Source organism: Mustela putorius, unplaced genomic scaffold (genome assembly GCF_011764305.1).
Source record: "Mustela putorius furo isolate JIRA1106 unplaced genomic scaffold, ASM1176430v1.1 tig00003909_pilon_pilon_pilon, whole genome shotgun sequence".
Classification (NCBI taxonomy): domain Eukaryota; kingdom Metazoa; phylum Chordata; class Mammalia; order Carnivora; family Mustelidae; genus Mustela; species Mustela putorius.
Genome location: NW_025422057.1, coordinates 33,507,990 through 33,530,274, shown reverse-complemented (window position 1 = coordinate 33,530,274; position 22,285 = coordinate 33,507,990). Strand labels below are relative to the sequence as shown.

The following is a 22,285-nucleotide window of genomic DNA, read 5'->3' as shown; positions in this document are numbered from 1 at the left end:
AATAAAGATGAATAAAGCCCAGCACAGCAAGTGTCTCGCCCAAGGTCACTTAGCTGGGAAGCCACAGAGCAAGAAGCTGAAACCAGTCTTTTGCCTCAAGTCCCAGCTTATCAAAACCTGATGCTGAAAATTTAAAAGAGGAAAAGCATTAAAGGATAAATAAGGAGATTAAAAGGGTGAGAGGAGGAGGAGGATCAGCAACAGAAAAACATAGCAGGGTCAATGTGCAGAAATAGAAAAACAGTGGTTCCCAACCACCATGTGTTTTGGATGGACCACTGCCACTTCCTTATTCATTCTTTCTACCTTTAGGCTCGCCCCTGCCCGCCTTCTTTATTATGCTTCCATATGAATTATTCTCTAATTCCCTGAGCCACCCTTCTGTTTTTCTCCCCCTCACATCTGCACGTTTAATTTTCTTGGTTGGTTGAACAGTTGTAGTTTCCAAGGTATAATAAAAAGAACCTGTGCCTGGGATGTTAACAGGTGTCACCTGCAGCAAGGGTTTTAAGAGAGATAGCTTTGGAAAATGTTGGGTGAAACAACACTAAACCGGTGTGTCTTCGGTAGAACTTCTTAGAACCTTTCCTGTGTTCATGGCTTATTCATGCAACAAGGGTTACAGAGCACCTAGGGTGTATAGCTTTCTCCCAAATTATCTGCAGTCCTGCAGCCCTGGAGGGGTCCCTGTGGAGTCAGTGTGTTTCCTGGAGTCAGTGTGTTTCCAACACTCATCTATTTTCCCTACACCAATATTACTGGAGCTTTGAGTGTTGTTACTTACCAGGGCACCTTCGAGTTTAAAGATGGCAGCTGCACCATGTGTTTCCGAAGGAGCCATTTTTCTTCTCCAGCGTCTGCGGCGGAAGGTATCTGAACTACGCTGTTTCCAGTGAAATTTCCAGCCAATTAAAGAAGCATATTCCCAGCCCTCCCGATCTTCATATTCTTCCATGGCCTAGAACAGAAGTAAACCTTTAAATGCTAATGATAATCATCATCATAACAATAATCATATTATCCCTTACTTGATAAGCACATTATTTGGTCAATCAACAAGCAGGTATTGAAAATCTCCTCCGTTCTAAGCACTGTGTTTCGAGTGATACAGCAAAGAACAAAGTGGGTGGGCTCTCTGCCCTGGTACAGCTGATGGACTGTGGGAACATGGACAGATAACCAGGCAACTGACACGGAATGAGACATTGAGAAGGTGATGTTTACCCCGTCAGGAGAGGCACCTTATTCAGACTTGGGGAGGGTTAAGGAAAATGGATTCTTTCTCAAATTGCTTTCCTCACTTCATTAGCTCATAAGACATTGTTACTGTGATATAGTTTGGAAGACATTGTTATCTCTACCTTATCTAAGTAAAAATGACACCACTCTTCCCAGGATTTAAATGTCTCATCTAAGCTAGTAGCTGGCATTAGCTCACTAAGAAGTAAGTGATTGATCAGCGTATATTACTTCTGTAGTAACTAATAACTTATGAAGATAGGACTTTCTATCCTAAAAACTGTTCGTATATAAATGCCCTCCGTTTCCAACGTTTCAGGCAATTCAATAAATACGAGTGTCTACTGTATGACAGGGATTGTGTTAAGGGCTGAGGAAGCAGGTGAAGAACAAGACAAGACCAGGTCCTGGCCTTCATGTAGTTGACACTGACTGGTGGAGACTGTATGGAAATATCTTAAAAGTATGATTAGATTTAACAAATGCCAAATAATACTGAATAAGATTTATGACCTCAGAAGTAAGAGCTTCTACATGGGTTATTCTCATTGTAGGATATTTTTTTTCAATTTTGAATAAACACGATTCCGTAATACCCTAATTAAAACATGGTATTATACCCATTTTGCAGATGAGAAAGGAAAGGAGGCCAAGATTTGAGTCCTTGATCTCTCATTCCGCGTACTGAACTCTTGCCACTCTTTCGGTGTGCTACCAAGATCATTTCTATGGCTGCTTAGTAGCGGTTCTCATCATTTTGCCTACTTCAGATCCCCTGGAAGACCTGGTGAAAGAGACTGCTGGGCCCCTCCCCTAGAATTCTTCTCTCAGTAGGTTTGGGGTGAAGCGTTTCTAACACATTCCCAGGTAATGTGTAGTTGCTGGTTGGGGTGGGGAGCGCTTTTTGAGAACCACTGAGCAGGGAGGGCCTCAGGCCTATGACTGGCACCGCACCCCCCCACCCCCAAAAGCCAAGCCAGCTCTCACCCTTGCAGTGCTTGAAGCGCTTTGTGTTAAATCCTTCTTGCGTTTTCGGACCAGCCTTCGCCGTCTATGAGTGTGATACATTTTCTCAGCTGCAACCCAGGATTTGGGTTTATTGTCTGGAGGGATGGTAATTCCATACTCCCAGCCTGGAAGAGAGTTTGCAAATGGTTATCCCAAAGAGATGCATTTGCTAGATTGCCAGATAAACTTCGGGGAAACATCCAGTCACACTCTCTGCTCCCGCAACATTCTCTCCTGTGCCAGTGAAGGTCACTGCTCTTTTCACTATGCTGCAATTCAGCCCAACAGAATGTAGCTCTGTTCCCCTGGATCCCTGTGCAAATAGCTTCCTTTGCAGCCTCGGGGTCCTCCTCTTCTTTCATCCCTTCAATCACTCATGGTAATTAAGTGCATCTAAGAATAAAGCACAGTGCAAGAGGCAGTCGGGGACAGCTAGGGACAGGTGTGACCCATGTGGTTACACAGCAGGTTTTATTATTTTTTTCATTTAATTTTTTAAACGATTTTATTTATTTATTTGACAGACAGTGATCACAAGTAGGCAGAGAGGCAGGCAGAGAGAGAGGGGGAAGCAGGCTCCCTGCTGAGCAGAGAGCCTGATGTGGGGCTTGATCCCAGGACCCTGGGATCATGACCTGAACTGAAGGCAGAGGCTTTAACCCACTGAGCCACCCAGGTGCCCCTACACAGCAGGTTTTAAATCCCAGCATCACCACACGCTGGCTACTTATTAAAAAAGTTTCTTGCAGGTTAATAAACCTGTCTATGGCCCAGTTGCTCCAGCATAAAGGTAAAGTACACTTTTTAAAAAAGAATTCATCAAGATAATGCCTGCAAATCACTAGGACTATGCTTAGCACATAGTTTGCGCTCAATCAATGCTATTATTATAAGGTCTGGTGTGTGCATCAAGATCAGCAAGGGATTCATAATCTGCTTGAACCCTTCTTTATTCAGGCTTGTTCTCTCTTTCATAAGGAAAAAGAATCAGATTTTCTCTTTTGGTATTTCCACGTTATAGTTCATTTAGCTTCAGATTACTGTTATAGGAAAGGATAAACACCATTAATGGAAGCTATGTCAATAATCTACATTACTTTGTGTCATTTATACTTCAAAAAAAAAATTCTTATTATTCATTCATGAGAGACACAGAGAGGCAGAGGGACAAGCAGACTCCCCACTGAGCAGGGAGCCCGATGCAGGACTCGATCCCAGGACCCAGAGATCATGATCTGAGCCGAAGGCAGCCACTAAACTGACTGAGCCACCCCAGCGCTCCTGAACAGGATGACTTTCAAGGCATTTTACAGTCCTTCTTCCTGAGCCCCAGGGTCCTGAGTGTGATGTTCCCAGGAGGCCTCTGGGGTGTGATGAAAATAGCACCCACATTGCACTTCCTTCCCAGATTCTCATCCTGGATCCCCAGCATTTCAATGTGCAGACACCGGGCTCACTGTGATCTTGTATTTTTCACTCATGCGCCCCGACCTGCACCTGTCCAAGTCCTTCCTTGTCCTTTGGATTTTGCATCTGAGTAGTCACAGGTACTATCCAAGACCGGACTGTCACAGCCCAACAGAAGTAGGACTCCTCCCCCTAAGGAAACTTCGCTCTAGTTAACCGGGGCCTTGCTGCTGAGAACCTACCAGGTATTAGATCTAAACTGTTACCTTTCTCATCCACAGCACGATTTATATCATATACCCATGCGTCATCTTCCCACTCCCAACCTGGAGGGCATGTCAACTCGCCGGGTGACGCTGCTTTATCACCGTTCTGTAGAAAGTCAAAACAAAACAAAAAATGAAGAAAAGTAAGCCAGTGTCAGGTGAGATGCAAAGGGGAGAGCCCCTCACACTCAACAATGGGTCTCCACATGCTGACTTAGAATCTCTGATCTCTATGCACAATCGCTACACAAAAGTCCCTTTTTAGAACACCCTCTGTTTCCACTATTGGGGGTACTGTTGGGTCGAACCACGGGAAATCGTTGCTGTAGATAAAAAATGGTCAAATATCAGCAATTTCATAACGTTCAACTTAATATTATGAAATGGCACAACTCTCTTTATGAGGAGTTATATTGGAAAGAAACCATTAGAGATGGATAAAGCATGAAAAACACGTGTTTTCAAGCATAAGGTAATGTCACTGGAGGTTCGAGATGCTCATCATGTAAGACTGAGCAAGGTTTAGGTTAAATACTTACTACATTAAAACTGACATTTGTGAAAAAAAATTCCTAAGAAAAGAAATAAAGGTGGTCCATAAACATATGGAAAATGCTCAGTCTAACTTTATTTTTTCAAATTTATTTCCAAATTATTTATTTATTTAATTTTTAGGTTGTGGGGGGTGCAGTGCAGAGGGAGAGTCAGAATCTTAAGCAAGCTCCTTGCCTGCTTAAGAACCCAACATGAGGCTCGATCTCATGACCTGAGCTAAAATCAAGACTCAGATGCATAACTGACTGAGCCACCCAGATGCCCCCAGCTGCACTTAAATTAAGAGTAGTGGGGTGGGGGCTAGATGGCTCAGGTGGTTAAGCATCTGCCTTCAGCTCAGGTTGTGATCTCCAGGTCCTGAGATCAAGCCCCACGTCGGGCTCCTGGCTCAGCGGGAAGTCTGCTTCTCCATCTCCCTCTGCCTCTCCCCTGCTTGTGCTCTGTCTCTCAAATGAATAAATAAAATCTTTTTTAAAAATTAAGAGTGAGAAAATGGAAAGGACATCAGGGCACTGACAAAGTTGTTGGAGTAGGGGTAGTGAGTATTTAGGAAAACAGCCCTCGTATACGCTGTTGCTGGAAATACAAACTTACACAACCTATTTGAAAGTGGTGTGGCAATATTTACTAAAACGCACATGCACTGAAATCTGACCAGACCCATCCAGGGATCTCTCCTGGGGATGAACTTTCACAAGTGAAAAAAAATGAAGTGAATAAGGATGTTTACCACTGCATGAGAAAAGCAAAGACTGGAAAAAAATCAAAATGTCCACAAAGAGAGGATATTTAAATAAATTATAGAGGGTGCACATCATAAGACACCCTGCAGCATTTTTAAAGAAAGCTCACCGATCTATATGTATTGGTATGAAAGGCTATATATTGTTATATATTGTTATATGAAAAATACAACTTGCTGGGGTCTTTGTCTGGTTTGGGGATCAAGGTGATGCTGGCCTCATAAAATGAGTTTGGAAGTTTTCCTTCCATTTCTGTTTTTTGGAACAGTTTCAGGAGAATAGGAATTAATTCTTCTTTAAATGTTTGGTAGAATTCCCCTGGGAAGCCATCTCGCCCTGGGCTTTTGTTTGTTTGGAGATTTTTGATGACTGTTTCAATCTCCTTACTGGTTATGGGTCTGTTCAGGTTTTCTATTTCTTCCTGGTTCAGTTGTGATAGTTTATATGCCTCTAGGAATGCATTCATTTCTTCCAGATTGTCAAATTCGTTTGTGTAGAGTTGCTCATAGTATGTTCTTATAATTGTTTGTATTTCTTTGGTGTTAGTTGTGATCTCTCCTCTTTCATTCTTGTTGAAAACAGAACTACCCTATGACCCAGCAATTGCACTACTGGGTATTTACCTTAAAGATACAAACGTAGTGATCTGAAGAGGCACGTGCAGCCGAATGTTTATAGCAGCAATGTCCACAATAGCCAAACTATGGAAAGAACCTAAATGTCCATCAACAGATGAATGGATAAAGAAGATGTGGTATATATACACAATGGAATACTATGCAGCCATCAAAAGAAATGAAATCTTGCCATTTGCGATGATGTGGATGGAACTAGAGGGTATCATGCTTAGTGAAATAAGTCAATCGGAGAAAGACAACTATCATATGATCTTCCTGATATAAGGAAGTGGAGATGCAACATGGTGGGTTAAGGGGGTAGGAGAAGAATAAATGAAACAAAATGGGATTGGGAGGGAGACAAACCATAAATGACTCTTAATCTCACAAAGCAAACTGAGGGTTGCTGGGGGGAGGGGGATTGGGAGAAGGTGGTAGGGTTATGGACATTGGGGAGGGTATGTGCTATGGTGAGTGCTGTGAAGTGTGTAAACCTGGTGATTCACAGATCTGTACCCCTGGGGATAAAAATATATGTTTAAAAAAAAATTAAAAAATAAAAAAAAAATTAAACACACACACACACACACACAAAACCCTTACCATGGTGGGGGGGGGAAGAAAAATACAAGTTGCTGATTCTATTTAGGTGCGGGGGGAAAAAGAAGTTAGATAGTTGGTTTTAACAGAAACACGATTTCAGTGACTATCACTGTGGGATGGAATGTAAGTCTGGGAGAAGAATTACTTTTCATTTCCTCTGTGCTGTTTGTATATTTTGAAAGACATATACGTTCCGTTTGTTGTGATTTAAAAAATACATAAATATATACAATAAAAAATTGCACTACTCAAACTTTACCTTGTACCAACAGCTAGTTCAGCAGACACCAAGTCTTTTCTAGAGAAAATAATCAGAGGTGCACTGGTGTGGCTTCAACCTAAGGCAAGGCTCTTCAGGACACGAGACAGAGCAGAAGAGAAGGGGAGGCCATGCCTCATGGTCCGTGGATTCGGAGGTCACGGTTCCCAAGAGTCAGGGTTTAAGGCTGTCTGGGGGGAGCAGGCCACTCACCGCATCAGTGTAAGTGTCCTCGGCTGGCTTCCACTCGCCCCCGGGGTAGCGACTCTCGTTCTGGTACACTTCATCTGTGAACTCCGTGTGACCCGCATCTGCCTCAGTCAGCAAGCTGCAGGCCAAGCTCGTGTTACCAAAGGAGCAATGGTAGCCAACAATCCCAGCTCTGCCCTGTGGTCGGGAAACATCTACTCGGGTTCCCTCCTGACACTAGCCCTTGGGTTCTCCACCAAACCCTTCCTGCTAATAACTTCTGACATTCTTTTGAAGAAGGGGCCTGTGAGAACAATGAGACCTAAATCACAGAGGACCCCTCAAGTTAGCAGTAATCGGGGTGGGGACTGGGAAAACAGTCTTGTGGGCAGCTCCTTATACAGACCTCATGTTCCATATTTTTGTTTCAGTTCAGGGATGTTCAGCTTTTTTGCAGCAAAAAGCCTGGCTAACAGTTCAAAAGAATAGGATGTTGTCCATCCTCATTCCCCCTATTTTAAAAAATGGAGTGGAGACAGTCTCATGAGGCCAGGTGTGGAAATTTTTATTCATGGCTTGCATGGTCTACGTAACACAAGTTGAAGGGAGGAGTTTAAATTTTCTGGATAATTCCTAGGCTGATGGCCAAACCAGGTCATTCAAGACTCCGGACTCCATTCAGGTACTTAAGAAACCCATACCGACTCTCTGCCATGCCAGCTTTGCTCTTGGATTTGGAACTATTTTGACAACCCATAAAGGAAAGTATAGAGGCTCCAACTCTGACTTAAGTCTTCTGCCAAGGCCCCACTCAAGTGAGCTTTCTTTTTCTTTTCCCTGTCCCAACATCTTTTCCCTGCTGAATCCTCCCCAAGACTCAAGCACTGGAAAGAAATCAGAATAGAAGTGGCCCCAACTATTTGTATAAATTTAGCTCATCCCATCATTTTCTGGGACCCAGAGGAGGAGAACAGAAGATCTGGCTGCTGCTTCTGGGGTCCCATTGAGCCCTGACATGCTCTGACCCTCCGCTTTTCCAAACACAATGCCTCCGCCTTTCCCTGTCCTCACTAACCTTCCTTCCTTCTCTCCCATTCAAATCCCATTTCCCTTCTCCTCACCAGCAACCCCAACTCTATCCAAAGCAAGCTGTCGTACGTTAAAAGCAATCAAGAGCAATCATCAGGGCTTAACACACCAGGCCAGACCCAGCATGCTCATTTCCCTCCTTCCCTAATGCCTGTGATCACAGGAAACAAATGTGGACAGAGAGGAAGAACTCTAGTTTGAAGCCTTGAAATCCAACTTCACAAACTTGTTTCCTCCAAACTCAAGTATGCTGTCGTGAGGTGGAGAAGTGGGAGCTCTGACTCTGATGCCGTTGGCAACATTCAGGGACCCAAACTCCAGTGGTCGCATACTTGCCTCCTCTCTACTGTTCCTTTCTTTTAATAATACGCTTTTGAGACACAATTTGCATATGATACAGTCCACCCATTAAAAGTGTACCCTCTACTGTTTCTCTGTTTCTTACAGACACACCAGCATAATAGTTGAGTGCTAGTTTGGGTGCCCAGGCTGGAATGGTAGCACCTACAACCTATGTGTTTTGGACATGTTACTTCATCTCTGCAGTCTCGATTTCCTCACCTATTAAGTGGAAATAATGCTACTATTTGTCAGGAGGTAGGTCTATATGAGTTTTCTGCAGTGTCAAGGATATTTATAGGAGGAATAATCTTGGAAGACAGAGAGATAGTGTGTCTCTCATTCTCTCTCAAGCAAAGGGCCAGCATGCTTGCTTGCTATCCATTATAAAAGGTTCAGGTTCCCTAAGCTCAGGTTCCTCTCCGGTCATACAACCACTTCATGGTTAAGTGTCTGACCATCTACTTGTCGCCCTGTGGGAACTGGGGCTGTGAGAACCAGAGCAGAAGTGAATACTGATACTGCTATAGCTGTTGGCAGTGAAGTTCTTTGTCTCTGACCCAGGAGTCCTGTGTCTCCTGCCAGTGTCCATGAAGTATGGCAGGTGACCTTGTTAACTTGCAAGTAAGCTAAAAATCTCAGACCCTTCCTAGTTTTTGACAACCACCTACCCTGTAGGGCTAGAGGCCAGATTCAATAAAGTGATTAGCACATTGGTGCTTAGCTCACTGCTTGACACATTCAGGCAAAATAAGTTCTTAATAAATGTTAGTACCATGTGCTTTTTATATTCCTTGTTTTATTATGGGGCACCAATAACATATTTTAAGTTTCTGTGGACTTATTTTGCTCAGCGGATGTTATATGAATATTACCAAGATTCATTAAGCAATTTCTAGGGAAAGGCTTCATTGTCATCCTTTTTTCTTGAAAAATGGAAAAACTTACCTTCTTTCAGGATCAACTATCCAGTCTCCTTCCCATTCCCAGCCTTTTGGAGGCAAAAAGAATTCCCTCTTGAGTTTTATTTTTCCTGTGACATCAGAGAATTTATGACGACCCACTAGTCCAGAAGTGCCCCATTTTCCAAACATAAGAGCTTGGTTTTCATACTGTTAAAAACAAATTAGAGAGAAACCATCAGAGAGAAGGAAATAAGGCCCACTCATAAATTTTTAAGCCCATTTTAGCTAAGTGAAAAAGCCCATTTTAGAAAGTGAAAAAATTTTATATCCAGAAGGCACGGACCTAACTTGGGCTGCTACTGATTATGTAACTTTGGGTAAATCTCTCATCCTTCTAGACTCAGTATTCCCATCTGTTCACTGGGGATAATACCACAGTTCCCATAGAACTGTTCAAATGTGCAGTTGAAAGTACTTTGTAAATAGCAATATATCACACTAATTGCTTCCATTATTATACTGAATGGCTCCAAATGGTTCTCTGAAGCCAATTTTTGAATACCCATAAATCCTCGATTTATGAATGTGCAGGCTTCTAAGAGTTTATTTGTGAACAGTCTACTGCCTAGAACCTGGGCACATTTCCATGCAGAATCAACATTATAATTGATGGTGCATTTCCAGGTACTCTACAAGGAACCTGTGTGACATATGAAGGTCCTTTAAGGGCCTTACCTTTATGGCACCTAAAAGTTCTGTGGCTTCATCCCCTCTGGAATATAGTGGGGATAAAGACCAAGACCATTCTAGAAATGGGTTTAGTGGCAAAGACAGAGTCTTGTTTACAAGACATTTCTAAGTTAGAAGTTATAAATCTACAATGGTCTGCTCTTGACTCTGTCAACCACCAAAAGGGCTGAGATTTGCCAGTGGTGAGTGTCCCTGTTTGGGTGTCAGCTGAAACTTCCATTTTTCTGCAGATGAGCCCACTGAAAAGATGATTTGCAAGTGACAGAGAAGTCTGAGGTTGAAGAAGGAAGAAGTATGAGTAGAGGTTTGATGGGGAAATTGGGTTCAAGCAGACACAACAGTACCTGTCTCAGATAGACGTTCTGAGCCTTGAAAGGAGATAAGCTTGAGGAAGCAGCTAAAGAAGCTAGACCTGGGGACATGTGCATGGCTCCTTTGGTTTCTAAGTGACAAGGACACAGAATGGAGGAGCAGGGTGTTTCCACTACTTCTGCTTGGAAGCCAGCATGGATATAGTAGAATCTAGACAAGAAGTTTGGCAAGACTGTTAGCACATGTGAAGCACTTCAGAGACTTCCAGAAATGTGGTAGGGGAGGGCAGTGCTGGGGGGTTCTGCAGAGAACCGAGGTCTAGTATTGGCATAGGAAGGCAAGAACCAGTGAAATGTCCACTATTGTTATTAACGTGCCCCTAATGGTACTCCTAGGTTGTGCGAATCTAAAGAAACTAGAGTCAAGCAACTGAAACGCACAGATCGTCTCTTTTACATGAGGTGGAGCTAGAGTCTGAGCTATGCAGAAAGGGTCTAGAAATGGGAAAGGAGGGAAGAGGGCCTTGGACTGGTTGATCCTTGCTCAGTACTAGCAGCTTAGCTCTAGCTTCAGAGCTGGAGGGCAGGCTAATGCCAAGAAACCCTCCACAAATGCTGGAACGAGTGTCTCCTGTATGTGCTGATGCCCACTCCACAATGCCCAGCTGACCGTACATAAATGCCCGTGGTCCAGGGCCTCCCCTGTGGCTTCCAGCCCTCCCTCTATTTATCTCCAATAGTGCTTCCAAGCCCATGCCGTAAGGGCCTTGTGTGGCTCCCATGTGTTTCATTGTTTCCCCAAGCGGTCCACTGAGGCCCCATGTCCACCCACAAGGGAATCCTTGCTGCTGCTAATCCCTCTCTCAGTGACACAATCGGAATTTCCAGGGCGGCCCCGGCAGTCAGAATCTTCAACAGGATACACAGTTTTACAATCACTTAGGGAAGATTTCCCTACATGAGGAATACATCCTCTGCCTTCCAAAGACCCCCAGCTCCAAGCACGCCTCTCCACGTCTGCACCTCCCCAGCACCCTCCTTACTGGTTTGTCTACATGTGAATCACTCCGGTGGGTCCCGACGTGGACAAGAAAACCTCCTGTGAGTCCTTCCCCATCCCCCCAGATGAAGGTCCCTCGGATGGGATTTTAGGTAGTACTGATGGCCGGGCGCTGAAGGATGAATGCTTTCTCTAAGGACAAGTAACAGGAACACCCCCACCCCTACCACCAAGAGGAAAAGACGCTGATGTCACTGAAGGTACCATTTCAGCAAAGACGGTGAACGTTCCTTCTGCGAAGCTATTGAACTTCTTCTCCACAGCACTCAAGCCCAGCCAGATGTTCACTCGCAGCTCCACGGGCACCTTTGGTCCGTGGGTTTTCTCCTGCGGGTACTGTGAGACACACAATAACACGCTCTGTGAAGTTGGGGGCAGCACAGGCTATGACACTGAGTTCCAGCCCAAAGCAGACTGAATATCCAAGCATCCCTTTCCCCAGTCTAATTTTATGTTTGCGTTTGAGCATTTCCAAATGACCCTACAAGCAGAGATTATAATAACAATAAAAGCAAGGGTTCACCAAATGTGAGCCATGGACCCCCATGTGTCCTTGAGACTTTTCTAGGAGGTTCTTGAAGTTAAACTGCTTTCCTAATAATAATACCAAGATGTTCCTTGTCTTTTTTGCTGCATTGATGGTGCGAAAGCCTATAGATGAGACTCTGGGCATTGCAGTGGGAATGGGGGCAGTAGCACCAAACTCCACCCGTGTCATAATCTTCTTCCTCACTCAATGAAGAAAACAAATACTAGTTCTACTTATGAATTCCCTCCAAAAAACAGTAAAAATTACTAATCTTATCAAATCATGATTCTTGAGTACGTCTTTTTAAATTTTTTTATTTTTTATTTTTTAAGTAAGCTCCAGTTATGACTCTGAGATCAAGAGTCACGTGCTCGGGGCGCCTGGGTGGCTCAGTGGGTTAAAGCCTCTGCCTTTGGAATCCCAGCGTCCTGGGATCGAGCCCCACATTGGGTTCTCTGCTCAGCAGGGAGCCTGCTTCCTCCTCTCTCTCTGCCTGCCTCTGCTTACTTGTGGTCTCTGTCTGTCAAATAAATAAATAAAATCTTAAAAAAAAAAAAAAAAGAGTCACGTGCTCTATGGACTGAGCCAGCCAGGAGCCCATTGAGTACATCTTAATATTTTGTGTAATGAAAGGGAAAGTAGACACAACCCACTTCTGCTGCATATTAATGTGTATCTTGAGAAAAAGCTCTTGTGCAATTGCTTGAAATGTGAATTGAATTAGCCTTTTCTTTTAATAGAAAACTTTTTTACTTGAAACAGCAACTGACAGACAAATATGATTATTCAGATTTGATTATGGGGCAGAGGTTTCCTTGAACATAAAACAGGACTGCCACTTCAGGTATAATAACTGACTGCATTCTGTTGCCAATAATAAAATTCGGGCTTTCAAGTAAAAAATGAGAATTTTGGAAAACATATCTGTCACGGTGAGCCTGATAGCATTCTGATACACAGAGACTTTTTGGATGAGTGATATTAATTAAAGTGATTTTCGTTCAACGTTGTAAGATGAAATGTGTCAACATTAGGAAGTTCTGCATAACTCAATGAACTGGTTACTTTCTAAATGATTAATGCTAAATGCTTGGACAATAGAATCATGCATGGATAATAGAATCATTCAAAGTACAAAATAAACCAATGGATTTCAATGCAGCTGAGAATGAAAAGTTCACTGATATGGTTTCAAACTCCATATTGTAATCACCTTTTAGAGGTTATTACTACTTGAGTCTAATGTTATACCAAAAAATGTGTATCCACAATTATCTGAAAAGGATATTAAAATACTCTTCCATTGTCCAATTACGTATCTATGTGAGGCCCAATTCTCTTCATAGACTTCTTTTATTTTTTAGAAATTTTTAAAAAGATTTTATTTATTTGAGAGAGAGCACAAGCAGGGGAAGTGGCAGGCAGAGGGAGAAGCAGGCCCCCCACTGAGAAATGGGGGGGGGTTGAGGGCGCTCTCTATCCCAGGACCCTGGGATCATGACTGGAAGATGCTTAACTGACTGAGCCACCCAGGCGCCCCCTCTTCATATAATTAACCAAACAACTTATTCTATCAGATCAACTGTAGAAGCAGATATGGGAATCCAGTTGTATTTCTGTGAAGCCAGGCATTAAAGAGGTTTGCAAAAATGTAAAATGCCCTTCTAATTTTGTAAAGAGAATGCAGTTATATGTTATTAAAAATATGTAATTTATATTAACATATAATGGGTTTAATTATTGTTATTTTAAAATGAAGTAATAGGGCGCCTGGGTGGCTCAGTTGGTTGGACGACTGCCTTCGGCTCAGGTCATGATCCTGGAGTCCCGGGATCAAGTCCCGCATCGGGCTCCCAGCTCCATGGGGAGTCTGCTTCTCCCTCTGACCTTCTCCTTGCTCATGTTCTCTCTCACTGTCTCTCTCTCAAATAAATAAATAAAATCTTTAAAAAATAAAATAAAATAAAATAAAATGAAGTAATAAATATTTTTTAAATTTCTCATTTTAATTTCTATTACAATAAATATTGATAGCTATAGCCCACAAAGACAAAAGCTCTCTGGGGTCTTCAATAATTTTTTGAGCAAAAAACCCCTATGAATTCAACATCTCCCTAAACTGGATAATGAGTGTTAACAAAATCAATAAATACATACAACATCGCCTTGGAAGCATTTTGATCTTTATCCACCAGGTTCTAAAACCTAGCACGGAGAATACCATGTTGCCTCCTCCCCCATCCACTGTAAAATTTTATTTATTAATCAGTTTGCTTCCACCGACTGCTTACAGACACAACTGTCATTGTGGTTCTACCTGAAGTAACATTTATTCCACCCAGAGATACGTGAAGGAAGATAATCACTCTGGTTCTATTTTCACCCTCCTGATTAAAGAACAATGAGTACATTTATTAAAAATTAGGAGATATCTCCATGTTTTAAAAGAACACTGTCCCCTGGCTGCTTTTTCTCTTCTTGATTTTTCTTTCTTTCTTTCTTTCTCTTTGGGCTGGGACTGGCCGGGGACAGGGATGCCAAACCATGCCCACGGGACTGTTTTGAATTTCTAGGTTTTCAGCCCTGGGCCCTCCCTTGGTTCTCCATAAGCACACACAGAGCAGTTTTTAATGCAGGGTCCTGGGGTGGGCTTACGGGGTCTACGAAGCTCCTGGATCATGTATTAAACGTTGGCTGCATGTGAAATGTGCACGCTTCTGGAAGAGAGGGCTGGTAGCTTCCACCAGGTTCTTAAAGGAGCTCTAAAAATGTTCAGAACTGCTCTAAAGCAGCAGACTCTCAGTTCTCAATCCGAAGACCAGTTCGTGAGGGCACAGGCTGTACAGACTATCTCTACTACTTCTTTTTTTCCTCTTCCTGAACACTCACTACAAGGGAAGGGAAGGAGGCCTTGCTTAGCATGAGCCATTAGAAATAAGAGGAAAATTCCTGCCAGAAAGCACGGCATTCACAATGGCACGTTACTATTAATGTCACAGAGATCTCTCCAGAAGTGACCTTGACTGAATGCCAGCAGACGACTCTCTGGGAATTACCGCCCCGGGGGAAGGTGCCCCCAAATGGGTTGGAATTGATCACGATCGCCCTAGTCACCCTGTGTTCAGCAAATAAAGCAGCCCCTTCCCGGGAATGTGGGTTGTGTGTGGAAGCAGTTCACAGTACACGGGGGTGAGGCCGTACCTTCAGCAAGATGGTCTGGGTTTTCCCGCAGTACTTGCCGGACGCAGTCTCCCCACTGGTGGAGTAGAGAACCTGATGGGCGGGAATGCGTGCATAGGCCAGTCTTTTCTCTCCCCGGATCATCCAGATGATAACGTCGGGCATGCTGTTCTGCGGCTGGTCACGCGGGCGGATGGAGAAGGGGTGGAGCTGGAGTTAGTCTGAGGGCGGAGGGACTGGACGCCCAGCCACTGGCTCCTCAGGGCTCCCCTTAGCCCAGAAACTCTGTGGGTGGGGATCTGCCTGAATTCCGGAGTCACCTACCTTCTGGGACCACCCGGAGCCTGCGGGGCTGGGAGGCAGACCGCGGCTGGCCGGAAGGAACAGGGCAAAGCAGAGGGGAGCTTCACCACCCAAACCCTGCCCTCCACAGCACTGAGAGGTATTTGACCAAACACCCCCTCTTCTCTCACCCACCATCTGAAGAAAGCCCTTGACAGCGGTCAAGGGTTACAGGATTCACACAGGTCACAGGACATAGACAAAGCATCCCCAGCTTACAATCCTGTGTTTGCCCAATTGGAGATATTCATTTTTTTAAAAGATTTTATTTATTTATTTGACAGACAAGTGGGCAGAGAGGCAGGCAGAGAGAGAGGGGGAAGCAGGCTCCCCACTAAGCAGAGAGCCAGACGCAGGGCTCGATCCCAGGACCCGGGGATCATGACCTGAGCCAAAGGTAGAGGCTTTAACCCACTGAGCCACCCAGGTGCCCCTCATTTAGTTTTTTTTTAAACCTCCTTTTTTCTGATTATAAAGGGGATATACGTTCACCATAAGGGAACTTTGAAAGTACTAAAACACAGAAAGCAGAAAATAAAAATTACTAACAATCCATGTTTTGGCACATGTATTTCTATCCACAACTATAGGATGATCCCCCTCCAGCTGAATCTCTGAAGCCCAGTCGGAGGGGTTTCCTACGCTCTTGGATTTCCAGTCCCCAGAGGTTAATGTGTGCTGCGTACTGTGCTAAGCCCTTTACGGTCATCATCTCCTTGAATCTTCACAATACAGTGCTGTGAAGGGAGTACTACAATGGTCTCCGTTTTATACATGGGGACACTGAAGCTTACAGAGGCTGCCCAAGTTTACACATGGTAGATTCAGAATTTGCAAGCAGGTCTTCCCAATCCCAAGCAAAGAGGGCACGTCCATCCTCTGTGCCACAGATCTGACGTTATCCCTCAACTTGAGGTATTCTCTGCTTAAATCATGGTAATGACAATGATCTATCGACCGTGAAGACCTTTCCAGGACCCCCAACTCAATGTTCTTCTCCCGTCCCCATTTCAGTGATGCTCAGCCCATTACCCATGAGCATCCCAGCCCAGTAACTCCTCAGCTGCCTGCTTTTGTCAGATCTGCTCAATATCCCAGATACTAGATTCTCCAACCGCCTTCTCTAGCCGTGGTGCCATTCCACAGAAGCCCTCTTCCATACCAAGTGACCTTTGAGGAGTTTAAAAAGTCCTACCTCTTCAGTCAGTTGGAGCAATTTTTCAAGCCAGTCCTCGATTTCTGCCAGTGTAGACTTCACCTCCGTGGCCTCAGACCTCATCCTCACAGCTGCCTCGTGGATCTGGGAGAGAGATCGGGACCGCAGCTTTTGGATCTGAGTGTCGAGAATTGTGACATTGGCTTTTCCTTCCAGGAGAGGCAATGTGTACCTAAAGAAAGAAAAGAAATGAAACAGATATTCTGCAGAACAGCTTTCTGGGTGTCAGAGCTGTCGAATCCATTTCCGTTTGACTTCCATCTTGGGAGCCGTGTCTGTGGTGTTGGCAGAACTGACCTGCTTGACAGATTCTGAGCATTGCGGGGAGGGGGATTAACATTCCAAAGCAATTTCTTGGGTTTAACTCCAGACCCCGTGGAGTCACTGGAGAGGAGATGGAAACAGCTGCAGCATTTGGGAGGAACACATCTTCCTTTTTTTTTTTGCTTCTTACAACCGGAGTACAGACCCACAAGATGAAGGCAGATCACAGAGCATTCAGCAGAAGGGTTCCCAAGGACCACACACCTCTAGGCAGTGCGTGGAGGAGGGCAGGGGGTCTTGGCAGGTCTGCAAACTCCTGGAACTTATTTTAAAATCTGTGTCCGTGTTGGCAGGCCTTGCCACGTATGACAAAGATCCCATGCTTTGGAGCCGACCATCTGGGTACAAATCCTGACCCACCATTTACTAGTTCTGTGATTCTGAGCAGTTAATCTCTTTGTTTTCCTATCTTCAAAGCTGGGACAAGAGCATCTAACTGTTAGGGCCGCTGTGAGAATAAATGAATTCATATATGGAGAGCACTTAGAACAATGCCGACTGCTGAGTAAAGTCTGAATGATGTGGCCTTCGTCATTAAGCTTTGTCTTCCTCATTATCCATCTCATTAGAAATTTGAAGGGGCCCATTAGTTTCCCAAAAGGTTAAGAACCACTTGTGGAGGCAAAGCTCCCATTAAAATGAGAAGTCTAGAACCGCTGAGCTGGGGCCAGAATTCACCTTCTTCTGCAGAGTCTTCCTCTCACCGCGGCAGCTGGTGGGGCCTCTGGGTGAGCCTGTCACCAATTCCAGGAAGTTCTACTCACATTGTTTCTACCTAGAAATTCCATTGATTTGAATGTCCCCTAGCTGCTGTTGCTGCTTCTTCTTTTTTTTTTTTTTGGTCCCCTAGCTTCTTAAATGAAGGAAATCCCAGCATGACTTCCTTTAAACACAAGTTTCCTGTTACATCACGTTAAAAAGATTCCATTTGATCCTTCAAAAACAGTTCACATCCATTTGGTTCAAAACCTGTGTCAATAGATGGTTCTGTGTTTTGCTCAGCAAATCCTGAAATTCACAGAATTTTCCACACGAAGGTATTACCGAATATTTCTGTTTGGTTGCATTAGTAATTGTGGTCATAGGCTGGAAAGGTTAAGTCCCAGGAATAATTCCTCGAGGCACAAAACGGATATGGAAGCCGCTAGCTCCAAAGTCACACAGGAGACCTTCCACAAAGAGATGTTGCCTGTGTGAAGCATGTCGTGGGAAAAGTTGTGTCGAAAACCCAGCTCTGGTTATCAAATGCACCACTTCACCTCCTTGGGCCTCTCTTTGCTCACCCCTAAATAAGGAGACTGGGAGAGATGACCTTTAAGACCCAGCTTTAAATCCTCTGAATTGAAATGCCAGCAGGGCTCTGATCTCAGCTGGGCTTCAATGACCTAGTGAAACCACTAGAAGGCACAAGACGACAGGGAGACTGAGGGTGTCAGCCCCGAGTTGGGAGTGAGGGTGGGGGTGGGGAACCATTCCTGATTTTTGCTGCTTAGGAGAAGTTTTCAATAGGCTTTTCTTTTGTAACTTCCTTGTCCACTGCACTATTAGTCAATATTTAAAATGAGTTTGGGATGAATCACTTCCCCCTTTGATTTCCAAATGCCCTGGGATCTGAGCTGTTTCCCCAAAGTCACAGTCCTAAAAGGGTTTCTGGCTCAAGTCAAATCTACTGGCTTTGTGAAGGGAGTTTTAGCCACAGTTCAATAGGCACTCAGTTAAAAAGGCAAGTAAAAAGGCTGTTTCTAAAAACATGTTTGTGAACTGGGACTGTTATTCTGAATGGCAAAGTCAATGCCCCACCCTGAGGCCCCCTTCTCTGTGGGAGCCAGGAGTCCCCTTTCTCCTGGCAGTGGGCACACAGGGATTGATGGGAGCGAGTCAGGCCTAGGCCTGCTACCTCCTTCCGTCTCCCCACCGCTTGCCTGGGCTGCCCTGGGAGGTGCTTCCAGAAGAGGCCTCTAGCCTCCTGGCCTCCCCTCCCGGAGGCTGCTTTAGAACTGGCCCAGAATCCGAAAGTGGAGCTTTTCCAGGTGGTGATTTAGAGACTCCTCCCAGTGACTAGGGCCTTTTGAGAACCTCGACTTTTTTTCAGGCAAACAATGGAAACAATCCTAGAGGGTCTTTTAGTCTTACAGTTCTAGGAAGGAAAGCATGACTGGGAATTCTGAGAGAGGAACAAGGTCACTGTACCTTGTATCTTCTATAACTTCATCAATCAGCTTCAACCATATTTCGGCCAGCTGGTTTGCAGGAACTTTACCTTGCATCCCTGCTTTCAGAGCCTCAAGATTCAATTGCTGGAGAATTTGGAAAGAGGAAATAATTGGTCATTGTGCATTATGCTGTTAAACTCAGTAAAGGTTGAACATTTATCTTTAAGAAAAAAAATGCACAAAAGGCTTAACAGAAAAACCAGAGCATTTAATTTCTTACATTCAAAAATGCTCACCATAGCTTAGCACTATTCACTTGTCTTCAAAATGCAATCAATGCTGACATGTACAAGTAATAGGACAATCTCTCCTACACCTTTGGCCTTTGAAACCATGTAAATATTTTATGTATTCAAAGAGGAAATAAAATAAAACCAATAAAGATGGGGGAAGGAACCCCAACATGGAACATAGAACAGAAACAAATGACTGCTATTGCAGATGAATAGCATAACTACACCAAACTAACCCAAATAACTTTTGAACATAATATTTTGATGATACACCCTCAGTTTAAAGAAAAGAAAGAACCATGAACATATCAAACTCTAAACTGATTTGCTTTTCACAGTGGTTTATCTGTGGATTTTAGGATTTACCAAATGAACAAATGGGGTTTCTCACTCTTGGAGAAAGGAGTTATAACTGCAGAAATCAGGAAGACTAGAATAAACCTGATCATGGGAAAACACCATTCTGTCCAGCTGAGCATGGAGTATAGACAGCCTGGTCAATGTTGATGAATAAGGCTGAAGAACACCCAAAACATCATCAGAATAGAGGGGTGACCAATTCTTTACTAAGTTCCTCAAGACAGAGGACTGGAAGTTCATACCATAACTACACTGCATATCACCTGCAGCTTTGTTATGGGAACGATTATGCTTCAGTTGACTTAAACCTACAATTCTCCTTCAATATTGTCTTCATAACATAAAACAGTATTTTCAGGCTTTGCCATGGACTCTTTGTTCAGGTATATTCCAGGACCCCCACACATGTTGGTTCCACCCTGACAGAGGTTAAAGCTTAGAAAATATTAACACTAATGTAATCTGGAAATCAAAACACTAATAATAGATGGATTTTTATTAGTACCTGATAGAAGTAATGTAGTATCTTTGACTTAAGACATAGCCCAACCATGAGCCCCTTCTCATCAATGTCAACTAGATGGAAAATTACAGATACTGCATCTATGCAGTTTTAACCAGAAGGTACCCCCAACCTCCAAACAAGGTCCTCTAGTTTACAAAGAGAATATAACATGTCAGGCTCTGGTTCCTTGAGCCCAACCCCTCCCATAGTGAAGATTTTTACCCCATTAACAGTAAAGCTCTAAGGGCTACATGTTTCAACTGGAATGAACCATTCTCCATGCCACACCTCATTGTGGCAGAAACTGTGGGTTGTCCTCCTACTTCAATACCCACTCCCTCCTTCCTCAGTAAGAGGGCTTTCATCTGGTCATCTGCTAACCCAAGAAGTAGTAACCCAACCTATCCAAAGAAGGATGTGGCTGTGTGACTGGATTCTGGCCAACGGAGAATGAGTAGAAGTCAAGTATGTGACTTCTGGGTCTTTCCCTTCAAGGGAAAGGCCTGTGTCCTCTACTTCCCCATTCCCTTCCCTCAGGCTGGAGGGCAGGTGTAGCGCTGAGCTGCCTCAACTGTGCAGACAATGACAACGCCTTAGTGACGGGAGAGCAACAACAGGGAAGGAGTTTGGGTCCTCATTACCACCAAACCTCTGTACCAGCCTTGGAACACCTACCTCAACTGTACAAAAGAACATTTATCTTATCATTGTAACCTGAGGTCTTGTGTTAGAGGGATCTAGCCTAAAACTAACACATAATTTACTGTTTGGTGGAAAGGAAATGTAGGAAAGATAAACTTACCAACTGTTCTGCCATGGCTAGGAGAATGTTTACCGCATCCAGGCGATGACTAATGTCCTCCCAGTAAGAAGTCAGGGTAACAACTGGCTTTGTATGGGCCCAAGGCAGGTAATAATAGTAGTTCCCTGGTGTAGAACATTGAGAGTTGATGAACACTGGACACTTAATGCATTTATGCAAACTGGGCTACTGATCGATCTGTACCCGGAATGGTTTGGGGTGATCTGGGTTTTAAGTTTTATTTGAAGGAACTGAGGGATAGTTGTTTTGGAAATCTCTCTAAAATACCCTAGTAAACTGAATACAACAATTTTAGGATCTCGTAGGGGTTCAGGATCATATGTCTGAACATCACTGATGATTCCACAACATGGCAGCAGAAAATACACAGCATAGGGGGTTAGATTGTATGTTTCTGCACCTGAAAAGTGCTATTCTAAGTAAATATTTTTGTTGGAACTGGGGCAAAAAAAAAAAAAAAAAGAATTTTTTCTCTTTGCTAAAGCCTTAGCTGGATACATGGGGTTTTGTATTACTGAGAGCCTTATGATAATTAAGAATTATCAGCTGACATTTTCTAGTACATTTGATATTTTAACACTGTTTATATACAGAAGTTAGTTAAAAACTATAGCAATACTGTTGGAACATTTGATCAGCATTTCTCTCTCCTTTCTGTATACTCTTAAACCATTTGTTGAAACCTTCACTAGAGCATTTTCATACTCCACTTTCTATTATGACTTATTTTACACACTAGAATGTAAACTTAAAAGTGGGGGCTGTTTCTCATCCACCTGTGTTCAAATACAGCGATTCAATCCTCACAGCAACTCTGGAGAAGTGGTTGAAACTGAAGTTTACAATTAAGTGATATGGCTAAGGTCACAATGCTGGCGAGTCACAGAATGAGGACCAGAAGTTAGATTTTCCAGGGCCTGAGCCCAAGTCCCATCCACTTCAACTACTCAATCTAAGAGTAGTTTATGGCTTGGTTGGGTGGAGCTGGGCAGAGCAGGAGCTGATTTAGGGGAGCTCCGAGTTCAGCAAGTTGCCACCTTGTGATTTTACAAAGCAGAGCCAGTGTGAAAGTTGGACATGGGAGGGGGAACTAGGGTTCAGACCCTGGCAAAGGGCCTATGACTTATTGGGTTTGACCAGTCTTGAAGATGATTGAACTCCAGACACCTCTCTTCCCCATTCAACCTTTTCTTCCCACAAAGCATATACTGAGCATAATG

At 43.8% G+C, this 22,285-nt stretch overlaps 1 protein-coding gene across 6 annotated transcripts in view; it reads right to left on the bottom strand.

The window, feature by feature from the left end:
• Positions 1-22,285, bottom strand: part of MYOF (myoferlin) — a 164,700-nt gene that overhangs the window by 41,812 nt on the left and 100,603 nt on the right. For all 6 annotated transcript variants that reach the window (XM_045068911.1, XM_045068912.1, XM_045068913.1 and 3 more), the window contains 10 exons: positions 21,045-21,169; positions 19,122-19,228; positions 16,587-16,779; positions 15,071-15,226; positions 11,545-11,676; positions 9,263-9,426; positions 6,911-7,025; positions 3,921-4,026; positions 2,227-2,372; positions 785-958 (listed from right to left, as the gene is read on the bottom strand). In XM_045068911.1, the coding sequence (XP_044924846.1) occupies positions 785-958; positions 2,227-2,372; positions 3,921-4,026; positions 6,911-7,025; positions 9,263-9,426; positions 11,545-11,676; positions 15,071-15,226; positions 16,587-16,779; positions 19,122-19,228; positions 21,045-21,169 (1,418 nt within the window). The remainder of the gene's footprint in view (positions 1-784; positions 959-2,226; positions 2,373-3,920; positions 4,027-6,910; positions 7,026-9,262; positions 9,427-11,544; positions 11,677-15,070; positions 15,227-16,586; positions 16,780-19,121; positions 19,229-21,044; positions 21,170-22,285) is intronic.